General features: G+C 44.2%; 1 protein-coding gene across 5 annotated transcripts in view; it reads right to left on the bottom strand.

The window, feature by feature from the left end:
- The window catches only part of TTC7B (tetratricopeptide repeat domain 7B), a 109,799-nt gene extending 98,718 nt beyond the window's left edge, over positions 1-11,081 (bottom strand). For all 5 annotated transcript variants that reach the window (XM_053376963.1, XM_053376982.1, XM_053376973.1 and 2 more), the window contains exon 1: positions 10,894-11,081. In XM_053376963.1, coding sequence (XP_053232938.1) covers positions 10,894-11,014 — 121 coding nt within the window. In that variant the 5' untranslated portion in view covers positions 11,015-11,081. The remainder of the gene's footprint in view (positions 1-10,893) is intronic.
- Between the last annotated feature and the right edge of the window lie 8,402 nt (positions 11,082-19,483).

Genomic DNA, 19,483 nt, shown 5'->3' with positions numbered 1-19,483 from the left:
TTCTATATTTAATGCGCCATTTGAACTGAAGAAACCTTGTAAAATGCATCTTCATGGGCGAGGAGGGTCATGCACCTACTTCAGTTCTCTTCTTCCCTTCTAATTTCATATATCTTCTACACTTTTTTACCCGCCCATCAACTGCCAAGTTATAACCGTGTACTTCTGCAACAGAGGACCGCACAACACTGTGACCAACAGCTTGCACAGCCCATATTGATTTAATGTACGGTATTTAGGCTCCTTAAAAAAATTCCACAGACAAGCACTGATACCTGAATTTGCTTGCCCTCCTCCTCATGCTTTTCCGCACAGTATTGCATCTATTAGATAATAAGCCTTTGGGCAGGTATTGTATTATCCTTTAAAATCTCTGCATTGCATTTAAGCAAATTTTGGATGCTTTATACAGTGACACATAATTGCTGTACAACAACTTTCAGAATTAAGCATGCATAACAGAATTAGTTATGTATGCAAAATAGAATAGGGCATGCATAACTATGTGTGTGTCAAATCTGCTTGCTATACCAGTAGCGTTGTTCCAAGTATATTGGTTCTAGGGGTTTTAAGATTCTAGACAGAAAAAAACTCAGAAATGAATTTTATTTGAGTCATCTTCGACCAGCATACAAACAATCTTGGTTAACTGTCTGTAACCACACACAGGTGACAGACACTTTGAGAACTTCAACTGTCTACTGCGTGAACATTCATTTAATGAAAACTGTAATACCAGAAAGATTTATGCCCATGTCTACTTGCCAGGAATCTGAGAGAGGCACATTCAGCAAACTCCTATCTGATTTGTGGGTAAACAAAACCGTAAATCCATCTTGTTAACAGTGTGCATCATAGCCCTAAGACATTCTGCTATGCAATAATTACCAAAGTAACGGGAACTGCTGTTCATATATTACTGAAGGAAGGAGTGTTCTACAGCTTTTGTAAACATAGTTGACATCTCACTCTGGCCCATAAGCCATAGTTATAATTTCTAATAACTGCTTTGCCCAAGCAGAAATTATTAGCACGAAGAACGCGATGTTCGGCTCTAAGAATGAGTTGGGGAGCTACTGGCATAAGTGTGGAAATCAATCATTCCAATAGATAGGGCCCCAAGAGCCATAGCTAAGTGTAAATTTAATCTAACAGCTGCTTCTCCTTTGCAAAGGGCCTTCAGGAGGCAGAAGATTTGCAGTGGTTGGAGGCAGGAGGCTTGATCCTGCTAGCCCATTTGTCCAATTGTCGAATTCACTTCTCTACAAATGCCCTGACCTATATTTACGCTGCAAACTGGTGCCTTATCCATAGGAGAAAAACAATTGGGAGGGCAGTTTCAGGCAAGAGGATTGATTCCCCCACTAGTAGTGGGCCACAACAAAAGTCAGGCTATCATTAAATGCAGCTAGTTGTAAATGTTTACTTTGGACCCTAGACAGTTTGAAAAGCCATTTCCACTTTGAGACAAAAGGAACTGATTTGCCTTACTAACTCTTAGCATTTCTAGGTTGTTGTTTATCAAGTCTACATTCCAGGCTGTGCACAGCCAATAGCTTTATAGAGATTTAGAGGAAGACTGTAGAGCCGTCTTTCCTATACATATTTCTGTGGCCTCTGGTCAATCCTGTTTTGCACTCCAAACTGCACCCTAGTAAAGCTGAGCTAAGCCCCATGACAACAAAGCAGGGCTGTTGCAAGAAATATGATTGTGGCCTATTAAATAATAATTTTAATGACCAATTCGCTCCCCTACAACAAAATAAAATATAAATCCCTGTATCATTTTGTAACTGTTTGAGGCCGAGCTGAACTACAGTCGTACCTCGGAAGTCGAACAGAATCCATTTCAGAAGTCCGTTCGACTTCCAAAACTTTCAGAAACCAAGGTGCGGCTTCCGATTGGCTGCAGGAAGCGCCTGCAGCCAATCGGAAGCCACGGAACCCATGTCGGATGTTCAGGTTCCAAAGAACATTCACAAACCGCAACACTCACTTTTGCGGCATTCAGGAGCCAAAATGTTTGACTTGCAAGGCATTCGAATTTCGAGGTACAACTGTACTTGCATCCGCCATGAAAATTTCCCCTCCTTCCAGCACTAATTAGATAAGCAAAGGTGCAAAAATTATCACAATGTGCCTTCCACCTCAAGCCCCATTCAAAGAGAGGGTAACACTTCTAGCTTTGACTCTGAGTTGACTTTGTGATGTCATTTGAATGAATCTGACTGGCTAGCAGCATGATGTCATTGCACTTGCAATGTAATCCTCAACTGGCTGGGATAATTTAAGCAGAAGAAATCAGAGCCCAAGGAACAGTAAAGAGATGGAACACTGGGACTATGAACAGGATGGAAATAAAGTAACATCGGGAGGTTTTCAGTACTGTACTTGACATTATTCGTACTAGATCAGTGGTTCCCAATTGGCAGTCTGTGGACCCCAGGGAGTCCGAAAAACGGAATCTGCATTACTGAGCTATTTGGGAACCACCGTACTAGATGATAAACTCTAAGTACCTAAAAGTAACCAATAGAGAGAGAAAATTATTAACCTGGAACAGCCAATGAAACTTGTTTCATGCGATCATGGTATAAAGGCCATTCTTAGACACCACCTTACCATATACTGGAAGCTCAAAACACCAAAAAGAATCTTCAAAGCAGCGATTGCCAAAGAGTGAAGTCAAGAATTAATGAGTCGGGGAAACCAGCGGCTAGTTGTTATAGGGCATAAAGTTAAAGACTGAGAAAATGTCTATCGAGATTTCATACTTTACTTAACTTTTTTTTAAAAAAAAAACAGTTCTTAACCCACTGCTGATTTTGAATAGCTTGGAAGTGGCCAATTTCCTTGTATACTGAATTAGATAACCAGAAAAATCCGCAATCAAATATTTATAGAACAGCATAAGGAGTCGATTGTTTAGTTGCACAAGAAAGCCAGCAAGGACAGAAGGCTACCAATACTGATTGCATCACTTGCGAAGGTTAACAAATTGCCACGTCTCAAGCTTTAGAATTGCTCAAAAAATGCATGTGGCATTAACAGGGGAAAATACGTCTATACCAGCAGTGGCATTTTCTCCCTACATACTACATGACTACTTTTTATGGAAACCACATTGCTGTCCCCTGCCTTCCTAGTCAAGTGAGGTTTCCTGACACTGCATTTTCTGAAGAGCAGCAAAAACACTTTAAGATATCCACTCTGAGAAGACAACAGCAATGAGGAAAACAAGTCCTGTAACAGTATTAAGTAGAGAAAAACAGGATTATCTTCAACACCAAAGAATGGCTATACTAGAGAAATTGCAGTTCACTCTAAGGGAGAGGCATGGATGGAAACTGAAGTAAGCAATTTGCACCAATGTTCCAGTGCATAGGTGTTATTGAATAACTGCCTGCAGTTCTGATTACTTTAATATAATTGAACCAGAGAGAGGCAGGGTCAAGAAAACAGAACAAATTCATGTTTTTATCATGCACAAAAAAACAGCCACTTTAGGGCAGTCTACTTATGAGATTAGTTGCTAAGAGATCTGCATAACTGCTTCATAATGCTATTTAGAAAAAGAAACAGGAATATCACAGAAGGTTATGGCAACAGCTAAGCAGCAAAGGAAGGAAATTCTTACCAATTTTGGTTCCTGGTATATAAGAACTACACAACATTAAGGTGAATGCTGCTGCTCATATCCCTAAAATACTAAAAAAAGATCTTGATTCGTATAATTATCAAGAAACAATAGATTTCAATAGCCTTAACAATAGATTTTAGGGCTGTTCAGCAATGCCGAATAATGTCCTGTGGTGTGGGGCAAGGGGGGGGGGGCGAGAGAGAGACATGTAGACAGACAGACAAGGGAGAAGACTTATGTCTGAACTGCTAGTACAGGGGTTTGCCAATTTTGCACCTGCAGATTCGCATTGCCCATAGCGTTCCCTGCCCCTGCTGAAATTAGGATTTAAATAAGCATTTTATTGTAGCCAATAGAACAGTTTGCGGTGTGTATGGTGCCTAACATACCGTATTTTTCGCTCTATAAGACACACCAGACCACAAGACACACCTAGTTTTTGGAGGAGGAAAACAAGAAAAAAAATATTCTGAATCTCAGAAGCCAGAACAGCAAGAGGGATCGCTGAGCAGTGAAAGCAGCAATCCCTCTTGCTGTTCTGGCTTCTGGGATAGCTGCGCAGCCTGCATTCACTCCATAAGACGCACACACATCTCCCCTTACTTTTTAGGAGGGAAAAAGTGAGTCCTATAGAGCAAAAAATATGGTACTTTCTAGGGAGTATGATTTTATTAAATTTCTATGCCACCCCTATTGGGGGAGAATGGTTTATCTTGTCTGCCCACCTGTTTGTTCTCTGCACGTTTGGATGCCTCTTGAATATAATGTTGCTAAACATGGCATGAGGGTTCCGAGGTGGGGCTGACGCACTTCAACCATGCTTGGATGCCGGGCCACATTTGAATCAAGATGACAGGCCAAAATGTTACTTTGCCATGATTTCTCCCACTTTTTGGTCATAGGTTTGGCCACCTCTCAGTATATTGTTGCCAAACCTGGCACAACAGCTCCCCATGAACCCTCAAAATCTCTTTCATAGGATCCCTCCATAGAATCCCAGATTTTGGGCTATACAGCAGCAGGAGGAGGAGGTAAAACCCTGTTTGATCTCACCCTAAGGCAGCGTTTGAAATTCGCCATGCGCCAGGCACATTTTGCACCTGGTTACCAGCCAGGCGCATGCCTGAGGATCCTTGGGTCTTGCTTGTTTTCACACACTAATAAGGCATCCTTTAGAATTCTATCCGTGATCAGAATGAATGTCAGGAACCAAAAAGTCAAAACAAAAAATACGACTTCTGAGCTGTTTGGCCTCAAATGGCAACTAGACATTCTGTTTTGGCGACTGTAACCCTGGTTTAAGGAGCCATTTGGCACCTAGCTTATATATCCGAGTTTCTAACACTGCCCTAAGGCTACATCCTATACCCACTTATCTGTAAGTAAGTCTCTTTGAATTCAATAGTACTTACTTCTGAGTAGACATGGTTATGATTACACTGGCAGAGTAATATCCAACATTAAGCATACTCAGAAATCAGAAATCAATGAACTTACATAACTTAAGTTGGTTATCACCCCCAGGCTGTAATTCTGTGTGTGTGCAAAGGAGTTAGCAATATTGTATGTGAATGAAAAACTTTGTGGGCTTCCTTTCTCAGATAAAATACAGATGGTGACCATTTTGTGCACCTTCAACTGATGTGCGACCACCAATGCTGAGGTCCTTCTGGACTCAGAACAGGGAGGAATGGGGTGGAACATGGGCAGGGCAGAATGTGGTGGGATTGTGCTTACACACACATAGGGGCCAGGAACGGAAGCCCCCACACAAAATGGTTGCTGTCTGTATGTCAAAAGGTTAAGCATTGGATATGGCATGTCCTCAAAGTTTCTCCTTTCCATTTTCAACTAACCACAGCTTCACATGAAAAACTGTGGTTAGTTTCATAGCCAAAACCAGCAGTTTATTTCTTCTATCTCAGCCAAACCCAGTTTGTCACCAACTATGCAGTCCAAGAGAAAGTTGTACCCAATCACAGGTCCTTAACAAACATGTGGCATGCTTTTTTAAAACACTGGTTTGTTGCAACTGTGCTTTCCATGGGGGGGGGGGAGTGAAGCAGCCCTCCTACTCTAGTACTTGTTTTATTTCTTCCAGCTACCCAACAAAACCATTTCTCTGACAGCTTCTCAGTCATAAGAGTTCAGCACCTTCCAGATTTAAACTTCACCCTATGGTCCAAAACTCTATATTATATTTCTTAGCTTAACATCTACAAGCAAACTCTGCTGGTATGGTATGTACTCTCAAATAAATACATTTAGGACTTTATGTCAATCACATTGCTTTTTAATCCGTGATAGCCAGTGGCAGCAACAACATACCCCATTCTTTAATTGTAGTACACCACCATATCCTGGAACCATGCTTTCCCTTACTCCAAAACATAAACAGAGAAGCTTACTTAAAAGAATGCCTGGAGGGATATCGTAACTAAACGGGCAGCAGTACTGGAATACCACAGAGTGCTTTGCTACAAGAGAAGTGTGGTATCTCAAATATCCTCTAAAAGCCTTTAAAGCCATTGGTATGAGAATCGCTGTTGATGGAAAAGCTCTCAATACCCCTCTGCAGATAGTACTGCTAATAACCACAAGCCTGGAATGCTTCACTAAACCAAAGCACACTGGAACTCAAAATATCAAATGCACACAATCAATGAAGACAGGTTTAATGACATATTCGTATCCTCTAATCTTGTCAGCACACTTGGTGTTTTTGGCTTTTTAAACAGTTAACAGACTTGTTTACAAGAAATAAAAGAGCTAGTTGGGGAGGGAGTAACATGTAGATATGAAGATGTAAAAAAATATATGATCAAATGCTATGGAAACCTCATTCAAGCCTTACTCTTTTTTGAGCAGAAAACTGCCTCCTTCTACATAGAGATTCATAAGTTATATCTTCAGTAGTAACTACTGTACTTCTTGGTTGGTGGCAAGTGTGTAGGACCTCGTGAGTGCACATGTGAAAAGACCAACATAGCTTTAGTAAAGCTTGTTAGGTTGCTTCCAAATGACCAGTTTATTGGACATTAATCCAGATTTATTTGCACATATTTGCAGGAAGGTTAGATAACAATAAATATTTAGTTGTTCATTCATTCCAATTTGTTAAGGTTATATTAAGTTATCCCATTCATTCCAGTGTCGTCACCCCAATCACTTTCCTTATCACAAAACGTCTGATTTGGGGGGAGCAATGCAATTTGAATTAGCCGGTACATGATTGAAGGCCAACCAAAAATAGTGACAATCTGGAATTTTAAATAATCATGTTAACAGAGGTTTGTGGTTCAACTGAAGTGATAGCTGCAAATGTTTCTTTCCGCACTAACATTATTTTTATAGCTTGCAGATGCCCACTACAAATTATTCATTTCAGTAAAACTTCTTTCCAAGTATGTACATATAACAATTAGAGCCTGTCTGACCCAAACATGCTTATTCAAAAGGAAGTTCTACTTTTACTTCCAAGTTAATTGTATAAGCTTGCAACCTAAGTCTGCTAAACAAAACACGTGGACTGGGAAGCAAATCCCACTGGAAAAAGTGGGACTTACTTCTTCATATACATGCTTAAGGTTCTTCTTTAAAAGTTGTTCCTTCTTATTTTATTTATTCTTTATTAAGAATCCCACAGCTCCCTGTAATGCATTTTGAAAGACACTGTACTAAAGACTGAAAGTACTACACCACAAATGTTCACAGTAGCTAATGACCACCTTGCAATTTATAACAGCAAATGCTACATTAACATAGAGGACTTTTTTTTAATTTAAAAAAGGTTATTTTCAGGACTTACAATTGCATATAACAACACAGTCTTAACCATAGGGCTGACAAACTGTGCAATTGACCAGTCTAATATTGTTAAATATTCCAAAAATGCCACTGTGTAGATGGCAGCTTACTGTGCTTGTAAAAATGTCATTATGGTGGAATTAATCGTTATGGCAGCAATCATGGGCAAGCCTAGAAGCATCACACAACTTCTCATATTAGCTCCCTGATATAAATACAGGTACATAGTCGCCTTTGACCGGACTTAACCGTCCAGGGGTCCTTTATCTTTTACCTTTTTACACAAATCCTTATGTGCATCCTTATGTGCACAACTGCATTTATGCAGGTCGCTGCAAAATGAATGAATGAACAGGCCTTTCCTTACTTGGAGAAGAAGAAGAGTTTGGATTTGATATCCCACTTTACCACTACCCTAAGGAGTCTCAAAGAGGCTAGCATTCTCCTTTCCCTTCCTCCCCCACAACAAACACTCTGTGAGGTGAGTGGGGCTGAGAGACTTCAGAGAAGTGTGACTGGCCCAAGATCACCCAGCAGCTGCATGTGGAGGAGCGGGGACACGAACCCAGTGCACCAGATTACGAGTCCACCGCTCTTAACCACTACACCACACAGGCTCTACTGGAGTAGCTCCCACACTGGAGCTACTGCCCTGAAGTTGCTCAGGAGAGGGAAGGCGGCCTTTGATCAACCAGCAGTGCGGGGCAGGAGACTCCTTCTCCCCATCTCTGCTGCACATCCACACCCCCATCCTGGCACCAGTTTTGCTGGATGCCCTTCTCGGCATTCTCCCTTCCAGCCAACGCCACATGCAGCAGCTCCCCATAGGCAGGCAGGCAGGCTCGGGACAGGTTGAACAGTGGCCCCAAGCAATTTCCAGGATGAGTCTCTCTCTCTCTCTCACTCTCTCCCCCCACACGCCCTCCCTATTATAGTGGGGAGCTCCACACTTTAAGGACATTTCACTTATGCACCTGGGGGCCTGGTACATAAACCCCGTGTTAAGTGGGAGGACGCCTGTATAGGCATATTCAAACAGGAACACAGCTATAGGTGGCAATGGCCACAGCATAGTGAACAAAGGATGAGGCTGGAACCAGGGGGCCATAGGCTTAAATCCTCACTCAACCATGAAGCACATCAGACAGTGGTTAGACTAGTCACCTACCCAGCCTTAGTCTAAGCTACCTCACAGGGTTGTTGTCAGAATAAAAGGGCTCCATAAGGTATCATGAGCTTCTTGGAGGAGGGGTGGAATAAACATGAATTAATAATTACTGTTTTACAGCAACAGCTCTCTCTCTCTCTCTTTTGTAAGAAGCTTATATATGAAACCTGTTGATAGTTACCATCTTTGTTGATTCCATACAAAGGTTTTTAAAAATGCATGACCAATATTGGACCAAATCTTTTTAGACTGATCAAATTCCCAATTCCAGTACCCTGCTTACAGAAAGAAAGACCATTTTACGTCATAGCTCAATGCATCAGAATCCCATCAAGGGGTGTTCAGTATTGTATTCTGTTTCCACTGGGACACGGGTGGTGTTGTGGTCTTAATCACTGAGCCTCTTGGGCTTGCCGATCGGAAGGTCAGTGGTTCGAATCCACACGACAGTGATGAGCTCCTGTTGCTTTGTCCCAGCTTATGCAAACCTAGCAGTTCAAAAGCACACCAGTGCAAGTGGATAAATAGGTATCGCTGTGGTGGGAACGTAAACAGCGTTTCCGTGTACTCTAGCACTCATCACGGTCCTCTGTATGCCAGAAGCGGTTTAGTCATGCTGGCCACATGACCCGGAAAGCTGTCTGTGGACAAACGCCGGCTCCCTCGGCCTGAAACGAGATGAGCGCTCCATCCCACAGTTGCCTTTGACTGAACTTAACCATCCAGGGGTCCTTTACCTTAACCTTATGGTTCCACTTTTTATTAGTTAAAGCAAACATTACCCAACACATGAAAGAGGAACAGGTTTACCATTGTTTCCTCATGTTAAAACAACTCATAACTTTCTTTTCATAGGCCCTGGCAGTACAACCTGATAGGAGTTTTTGGTTGTTGTTTTTAGGTATTGCTTTCCCCCTACTCTTCAATGCATGTATTCCTATTCTAGGGCTCATAAATGTCTGTGTCTATATAACTTTATTGCTCCTCAGTATGAACATTGTCAGATTGTCAATATTAGCTATACTATATCAATATTGGTGATACTATGAGATCAATTTCTCAAACAGGGAAACCATTTAGAGGGCCAGTCAAAATGAGCAGATCCAGCCACAATTTCTCTGTGTGGGGAGTACTGAAATTATGGCAATTGAAGCTAAGGCATGAGTAAACCTTGGCTTCTATGGAGCTGAACAAATAATGAGCCCAGGTTAACACATGACGCTAAAACAAATCATGGTTTAGCTCCTGGTATTGCAGCAGTACCAAAACCAGGGGAGGAGTGAAGTGGCTGTGATTTCCTCCCAGCACACTTGCTCACTTATGCTATTGTTACTTGCCAAGCAAGCCACAGATTCTCAGGCCTCCCTGGAAGTCCTTTTTGCTAATGTCAAATTATGGAGGCACTAATTCTGGTTAAGTGGCAGGAAACTCTACCTGGTATTCAGATGAGATGCAAGCTTAAAAAGCTTTAGCCAGAAGTCCTTAGACCTCTATTAGATAAAATCACACAGGTGCACGCTATTTCAGCACCATTGTCAAAGACCTGAAGGCATAAATACTTATACGCAACTCCTCGCGTGCATGAAAGAAACAAAACGGAAGCATTAGAGCATCTGACCAAACAAACAAACAAAAAAACCAGAACCATCAGTTCACACCCTAACGCTGCTCTTCGAGGCTTAAATTTGAGGCTGGCCTAACACCACAAAATTAACCGCAGGAAATTCCCTGCCAGTTTTCAACCCAAGATACTTCAGACTTTATGCCAGGGGACTATATTAAAGGAGAGAGAGAGATACCTGAGAGCATGCACAGACTACCGACATCACTCTGCAGCATCAACATGCAAAAACACAAGACACCTCAGGTGGCAGGGTACCACCCACAGCCTCGGGGAAGGGGTCATAGAAGTGCCACCCCCACCCCACTCAATTGGGCACCCAGAGCCTCCTCTGTGGGGAAGGGCAGGACGCCGACGCCGTCCCCTCCGACCTAGGAGCCTCTGCCCTCAGGGGCGCTCATGTGGCCCGGCGGCGGAGGGCCGCATTCTGGACATGCCCAGAGGCTCCCTTCTTATTGTTGTGCAACCGAAGGCGGGCTACCCGCTGCCACGCGAGGGCACCCATCCCCTGACGCACCGCGGCTGCCTATTTGGGGGGAAGCTCTGCCTCCACCGCCCCTGCGCCTTCCACCGTCGCCGGAGGAGGAGCAGGTGGGTCGGGGGGGGTCCGGCCCCGCGGCTTCCCTTCCCCCCGCCCCCCCCCCCGCAGGGCCGCACCGTTCGCGATGAGCTTGGCCGAGAGCTGCTTGACGAGCTCGGGGATCCTCTCCCACTGGCACTCGGAGCGGCACCTCTCGATCTCGGTCTCCAGCCGCGAGCCCCCTTTCTTGGTGGCCATGGCGGCAGGGGGAGGCTGGGCGGCCCCCGGGCGCCGCGGGGGCCGGCCACGGGTGGGGGCAGGGGGCGCGGCGGCGGCGGCGGCGGCAGCAGCAGCGGCGGGCGCCTTTTCGGCGGCGGAACGAGCCCGGCTGCGGCCCCGGAACGGGAACCGGAGGGGGAGCCGAGCGCCGCTCGCTGCAGCGCCACCTGCCGGGCGCTCGGTGGAACGAGGCGGGGGCGGCGCGGGCGGAGGAGGAGGAGGAAAAGGAGGAGGAGCGGCTCCTTGGGCGGGAAAAACGGGACGGGCGGGAGAGCCAGAGCGGATCGCCGTGCTCGGCTCCTGCCTCCTTCAGGGCTGGGGGAGGCAACTAATATTGACCATCTGACGGTGTTCATATTGAGAAGAAATAAAATTATATAGACGCAGACATTTATAAGCTCTAGAATAGGAATACATGCCTTGAAGAGTTGTAGGGGGAAAGCAATAACTACAAACAAACAAACAACAACTAATAATAATAATCACTGGATGCCTCGGTTCAGTACATATCCTCGGGTCTCCATAAAAGGCGGATCTACACGGATCCTCATGGATCCTCCACTTTTTAAAAAATAATTCCAACAAATGCAGTGTCAAATCACACCTAGAAGGCACGCCTACAAACTGGACTATAAAAAACGTGGATCCAACACTTTGCCGCGCTGCAGCACCACAAAAACATGGATCCAAGGCACGGATCCTCATGAATTCATATGATTTTTATATTGAAACAAAATGAAAACACCATGCTACTGTAGACCACATCTTAATCTGTAGGAGGAACCAAAGAAATCACGCATCCACTGTTTCGTGGTGCCACAATGGCGCAAAAACATGGTTAAAAAACACGGATCCTCATGAATCCTAATGATTTTTGCACTAGATCAGCCCAAACTCACTGTCAAATTACACATCATGGCCAGGGGCACAGCATCCACCACAGAAATCACAGGTCCATGGCTTCCTGGCCATACCGTGGCCCAAAAACGTGGTTTTCAAACACGGATCCTCATGGATCCTCACACTTTTTGCATTGGGCAAACCCAAAGTCACTGTCAAATCACACATCATAGCCAGGGGCACAGCCTACACCACAGAAAACTCGGATCCACTCCTGCCTGGCCATACTGTGGCCCAAAAACGTGGTTCCGAAGCACAGATCCTAATGGATCCTCATGATTTTTGCACTATATCAGCCCAAAGTCACCATCAGATCAAACATCATGGCCAGGAGCACAGCATCCACCACAAAAAACTCGGATCCACGGCTTCCTGGCCACTCCATGGCCCAAAAACGTGGTTTTCAAGCACGGATCCTCATGGATCCTCACGCTTTTTGCATTGGGCCAACCCAAACTCACTGTCAAATCACATATCATAGCCAGGGGCACAGCCTACACCACAGAAAACTCGGATCCACTCCTGCCTGGCCATACTGTGGCCCAAAAACGTGGTTTTCAAGCATGGATCCTCATGGATCCTCACGCTTTTTGCACTAGATCAGTGCAAAGTCACTGTCAAATCACACATGATTTCCAGGGGCACAGCTTACACCACAAAAAACTCGGATCCACGGCTTCCTGGCCACTCCATGGCCCAAAAACGTGGTTTTCAAGCACGGATCCTCATGGATCCTCACTCTTTTTGCATTGGGACAACCCAAACTCACTGTCAAATCACACATCGTGTCCAGGGGCACAGCATCCACCACAAAAAACTGAGATCCACGGTTATCTGGCAACGGCATGGCCCAAAAACGTGGTTTCGAAGCATGGATCCTCATGGATCCTCATGATTTTTGCATTGGGCCAACCCAAACTCACCATCAAATCACACATCATTTCCAGGGGCACAGCCTGCACCACAAAAATCACGGATCCACGGCTTCCTGGCCACTCCATGGCCCAAAAACGTGGTTTTCAAGCACGGATCCTCATGGATCCTCACGCTTTTTGCATTGGGCCAACCCAAACTCACTGTCAAATAACACATCGTGTCCAGGGGCACAGCCTGCACCACAAAAATCACGGATCCACGGCTTCCTGGCCACTCCATGGCCCAAAAACGTGGTTTTCAAGCACGGATCCTCATGGATCCTCACGCTTTTTTCATTGGGCCAACCCAAACTCACCGTCAAATCACACATAATTCCCAGGGGCACAGCATCCACCACAAAAATCACGGATCCACGGCTTCCTGGCCATACCGTGGCCCAAAAACGTGGTTTTGAAGCACGGATCCTCATGGATCCTCACGCTTTTTGCACTAGATCAGCCCAAATTCACTGTCAAATCACACATCATGGCCAGGGGCACAGCCCGGACCACAACAACTCCGTGGCCCAAAAACGTGGTTTTCAAGCACGGATCCTCATGGATCCTCACACTTTTTGCATTGGGCCAACCCAAACTCACTGTCAAATCACACATCATGTCCAGGGGCACAGCCTGCACCACAAAAATCACGGATCCACGGCTTCCTGGTCATACCGTGGCCCAAAAACGTGGTTTTGAAGCACGGATCCTCATGGATCCTCACACTTTTTGCACTAGATCAGCCCAAATTCACCGTCAAATCACACATCATGGCCAGGGGCACAGCCCGGACCACAACAACTGACATCCACGGCTTCTTGGCCATACCGTGGCCCAAAAACGTTGTTTTGAAGCACGGATCCTCATGGATCCTCACGTTTTTCGCATTGGGCCAGGCCAAACTCACTGTCAAATCACACATCATGTCCAGGGGCACAGCCTGCACCACAAAAAACTCGGATCCACGGCTTCCTGGCAACTCCATAGCCCAAAAACATGGTTTTGAAGCACGCATCCTCATGGATCCTCATGCTTTTGGAGCATCTCCACGCCCATTGTTCTGCCCAGACACTGATGTCCAGCACCAAGGGCCTTTTGGTGGTTCCCTCACTGTGAAAAGCAAAGCGACAAGGAACCAGGCAGAGGGCCTTCTTGGTAGTGGCGCCTGCCCTGTGGAATGTCCTCCCATTAGATGTCAAAGAGATAAACAACTACCTGACATTTAGAAGACATCTGACGGCAGCCCTGTTTAGAGACGTTTTTAATGTGTGACTTTTTAATGCATTTTTATTTCATTTTTTTTTGGGAAGCCACCCAGAGTGGCTGGGGAAACCCAGCCAGATGGGCAGGGTACAAATATATTAGTAATAGTAGTAGTAGTACTTTGTAGGATTTGATAATCTTTATAGGTCTTTTAAATTTCTAATCTATCTATATATCTATCCCCTCCCCCTTTTCCCTTTCTGTACTTCCCTATCCTTATAAAATTGAATATATATATATATTTTTAAAATTTACGGCTCCACAGTTTTCTTGGTCGCCCCATATTCATTACCCGACCACCTATGCTGCTCATGGCCAGATCACTTTGGGGCACTGCCATGCTGTAAAAAGATTCTCATGAAGCACAGATCCCCATGGATCCTTAGGTTTTTTATGTTTGGTGACCCTGAAATCACTATCAAATCACACATGATGTATATGACCACAGAATGAACCACAAAAACCACAGAGCACAGCCAAGGAACAAACACTATATTAAATACTTTAATCCTCATGGATTGGCATGATTGTTAAATGGACTCCACCAAATTATATTGTAAGATCACACCAATGTCCATGGAATGACCGAAATACAAACACTATCTGAAATGGTTCTGCATTAGCAAGAACATTGAATTAAAATGACATTCATATTCATAGCTTCCACTGTGAAGAACAGCACCTGGAAATTTTTGACGCTGCTAAACCTCAAGAATATCCAAGGCAGAGATTGTGATGATCTTACCTGTGAATGTAAATTATCAAACCAACTAGATGGAGACCACCAAAGTAACCATGAAAAACAATCACCTGTCTTGCGTCAATTCAGCTACAAATGGTTCTGGGACAAAAGTTGGTTGCTTTGCGGGGGTGGTAATTATAAATGGAGGTTTAACTGCAAGTTTTCTTGCCAACAGATTTTGTCAGTGCAAACTTTGAAATAGGAGGTTTCCAACGTGGTGCCCATGGGCATCATGGTGCCTGCTGACAGCTTTCCTGGAGTCCACCACGTGTTTTTAGAAAAAGAACAGGATTAGTGGTGAATTGTGCCCAGCATGACTTCAGATTGTTCATAGTACATTTGATTGACTGCAGGGACATATGAAGGGGCAGCGGGGTGATGGTGCCCCGGGGTGCCATGCTGGGGGGAGAGTGACAGTACGGTCGCTGTACCGGCTGCCGCTTGTGCGGCGTCCATGTGGGCTGCCGCTCTTGCGGCAACTGTACAGGCAGCCCCTCTCGCAGCGACCGTATGGGCCATATGGGCAGCTGCTCTCGCGTTGACTGTACAGGCTGCTGCTCGCGTAGCGTCCATACAGGCAGCCCCTCTCACGGCGGTCGTACAGGCTGTATGGGCAGCCGCTCTCCTGGCGACCATACGGGCTGCCACACGCACAGCAGCCATACGGGCTGCCATGCATGCACAGTCCGTACAGGACATTGTGTGCGCACCCATCAGCCAGGACTTGTTACCATATTATAGCTGCCACAAAATCTATCAGCATGCCACCAGAACCAGGGAAGCCTTGCCAGTTGCAGCTCACACAGTTGAAGTGAAATAAAAGACAGAAGAGTAGATCGGGAAGAAAGTTCCCCAGGCTGCAGGAAAAGATAACAGTAGCTCCAGCAGCTGACTCAGTGCAGGCTGCTGAGGGGTTTGACTCCTTAAGATCACCAACTGACTATGAGACACCTGGAAAGCACTCAGCCTCAGATGACCTCCACTCCAAAAAGTGGGGAAGAGGATTTAACAGTGACCAATATTGATTCTTTTGATAGCAGCCCCATATTCTCAACACAAAGTGATAAGTGTTTGGACAAATCACTGATTTGTACATCAGTTTCCCCATGGCACAACTGTACCTTCCCCACACTCAGTCTACAAACCATGGGACTTGTGGGTTCAGTTGGCAACATCCGTGTGTATGACTATGACATAACCACACTGAAAGGATCAAACTGGATAAATGATCGCATAATAGATGCCTTTCTTGCCTCCAGGGTGATCATGGCCAAAGAGCTAGGTCATGATGGAACAATTTTCCCACTTACCATACTTGCCACTTCATGCAGATATGTCAAAGATTGCCAGTGTAAGCTCTGAAGAACTGTTTGAGATTTGGAGTGCTAAAGAAAGATGTTTTGATTATTCCAGTAAATGACAGAGAAGTCCACTGGATACTGATAGTAATCATTTTTAAAAGGAAGACCATGTTCTATCTAGATTCCAAACATGGATTGAACCACTCTGTGATTGATGCAATAACATCCAATTACAGTTCATACAAAAGGATATGGCTGCCATTAGACCCTGGATTGCAAAAGAAATAATACAGTACTGTGGGGAAACCTTTTTTTTAAAAAAGTAATATTTATTAATAATTTCAAAATTACAAAAAAAAAAGAAAATAGAGAACAACTACAGTACATGAAAAGAGAAAAAAAAGAGAGAAAAACGCAAAAACATAAAAACCAAAACAACAATACGGCAAAAAAGGAAATAAAACAAAAAACACAAATCCCGGGTTACATATCTCCAACTTCCATTTGCTTGTTTCATTTACCTCCTCACACCTCCCTTTTTGTATTCTAGTTTAGTTAATTATTTCAGCAAATTCTTTCCATCTTTCTCAATTTTTGTTAAATAATTTATCTTATCAATTTAACCTATTATTTAACTCAACAGATCCTTTCCATCTTTCCCCATATTCTGTTATTCAAATTACCTTAATTTATTTAACCTTGTCTTACCATAAAACGCCTTAAGGCTTAAAACTTAATGCTCAGTTATCTATAACTCCTGATATATTCTGCTAGAGTCATATAGTTTCCTTCCAACATTTTCCCTAATATTCATTCATTTTAGGCTAATTCCCCCAATAAAAAGTTTTCTTTATAAATTTTCTTCCAATCTTCATCCAGCGTCTCTTCTTCCTGGTCCCGGGTCGTGTCAGTCCTTACTGTCCATTCCATCTAGTCCATCAACCTGGAAGTCTTATGTCCGAGGCTCTTAAGTCTCTTCCATGCTCCTTCTGCAAATCTTCTTCTTTTTGTTTATACTTGCCCTTTTCTTTGTCGATTGTTGGTCTCTTTCTTAATTTCTTCCCTTTCTCATTGGGGAGCAGATCTCTGGGGGATTCAAATCCAAAATTGTCTCCATCTCCCTTCATCAAAGCCGCCCATTCCCCACAGTTCCACTCTCCACAGTCATCAGTGTACTCCAAAAGATATTTAAAAGCATATTTCAAAGTCTCTCCAAAGTTAAGAACCTCCTCAGCTCCAGACTCCCCCTGGCCCACTCCAACTTCAATCTTCAATGACAGCGGTTTATGCTCCTGTAGGGCCTCGGGTCTCTCCATTTGTAATGTTTGAGATGCGGCCACATCCTCCTCCATTATCTTCTGCACTTGCCCAGTCAATACAGGTTCATAGGTTGGTCCTTGAATGGTTTCTGTCTCAATATTCCCTGCTTGTCCACAGTTATTAACCACAACAGTCACCAAGTCCATTTTCTCATTCATCAAATCCATCTTTTCATGCATCTGTTCCAGCAAGGCATTTGTCTTGCATAAAGCAAGCACCCAAACTTCCTTCCTGCTCATACTTAATCAAGGTCAAACAAGTCTGGTCCCATGATCTTAATCTGACAGTTGTTGAGTCCTCAAGTAGACTGTAGCAACAATTTAAGAGGTTCCCTCTAGAGGAAGCAATTTCTATTTGTATCCATTTCTTTAAGGCAAGTCCAGCAAAGGAAAATTACTTTCATTTTTCAGATATTTTGTTTCATTAGAATGCAAAAGGCAACATTGGAATCAGTTTATTTCTCTTCTTTAGTTATCTGTCAAAATATTCCATTCACAGTCAATGAACCTCTCCGATTATTTCTGTCTCTGACACCCCGTTCCTGTGGGAAAACCTATTTCGAAAGACAAGACAAATATTTTCAAATGGAAATTGATGCTGTTCCTCCCAAAGAGACAAATCTTGAACGAGAGTTACATTACTGTGTCTCGATTATGCCCAGAGGGATGGAAGGATACACTAACCTATTGCTCAGATATTTTACCTTCCTTGTTCGAAGGCTGCTGGTCACTATGTTTCTTGAAGGAAGGGTGCAGGAGGCCCAGTGGTGACCTAACTATGGTTTACTGTGAAGGAAACTGCAAGGACTGGTACCACTGCTTTCGCATAGGCATTGATTCAAAAGATCTTCCAGAGGTTTTCGTGTGTCCAGACTGTCAATCCACTGTGGCCAAATAGATTTTGAAACTGCGAACTGTCATATTCCACAGGTTGGTATAATACAGCAAAATCCAAACATATAGTTTTCATCATCATGGCAGGGATGGTCCTTTTCCATAGAATTCTTATTTATGGAGTTAGTTTTTATATCCTGCTTTTCTCTACTTGAAGAAGTCTCAAAGTGGCTAAAAATCTCCTTTCCCTTCCACCCGCACAACAGACACCTTGTGAGGTAGGTGGGGCTGAGAGAGTTCAGAGAGAAGTGTGACTGGCCCAAGGTCACCCAGCAGCTGTATGTGGAGGAGCAGGGAAGCGAACCCAGCTCACTAGATTAGAGTCCACCCCTCTTAACCACTACACCACAGAAACGTATCTCTTAAAACTCTGGAGCAAGCTGTTCAGTTCAGCCTCGTAGTGATACTGATTTGTGGAGGGAAGGTTGGTGATGAGCAAGATCTGTTCCCATTTCCCAACACAGAGACCATAGAGCAGTTTCTTTTGGGGGCTGATCCTGCAGAGTGTTTCTGTTCAGAATTTCTGTGGCAGAAATTGGCTAAGTGCCTTTATAAACATTCAGCTTCTCAAATCGAACCCCATCATGAATCTGTCAGGTGTAGCTGTTGGAGGTGGAGGGCAGAGAAAGTGCTAGTCCTTACCTCCCTCCTCCCAGCCCCATGATCCATTGCCCAATGGGCTGAATTTCAGAGCTTTTGCATGTAAAGGGCAAGCTTGTTCTTTACTTGTTTAGATCTTTAAACTTGGGAACAGATATTTGGCTCCATGACCACAATGACCAAAAGGGTCAGCTTCTAGAGGACTGTAAAGATCATGATTGTACTTCCCCTACCCTCAGCCCTAACTCCGTTGAGTATTTTTTGTTATGAGACTGAGTGTTTGGGGCTGATGCCGTAGCATTCTTGTCTGGGGGCTTGATGGAAAAACAGAAAAGTGACCCTCACCTAACTCTCCAATGCCCTTCAACAAGAATGCTGTAGGAAATATTGCTAAGCCCAAAGGGAGGCAATAATTTGCTTCAGCTCACCTTGTTAATGGCAGAGCAAAAGCTATGAGTGTGTCATTCTCAATCAGTCTACTTTCAGGACTGATTTTAGAACCCTCTTATATCAGG

This window comes from Podarcis raffonei, chromosome 1 (genome assembly GCF_027172205.1).
Source record: "Podarcis raffonei isolate rPodRaf1 chromosome 1, rPodRaf1.pri, whole genome shotgun sequence".
Taxonomy (NCBI): Eukaryota; Metazoa; Chordata; class Lepidosauria; order Squamata; family Lacertidae; genus Podarcis; species Podarcis raffonei.
The sequence above is the reverse complement of the archived record's forward strand: the minus strand, read 5'-3'. Positions and strand labels throughout refer to the sequence as shown.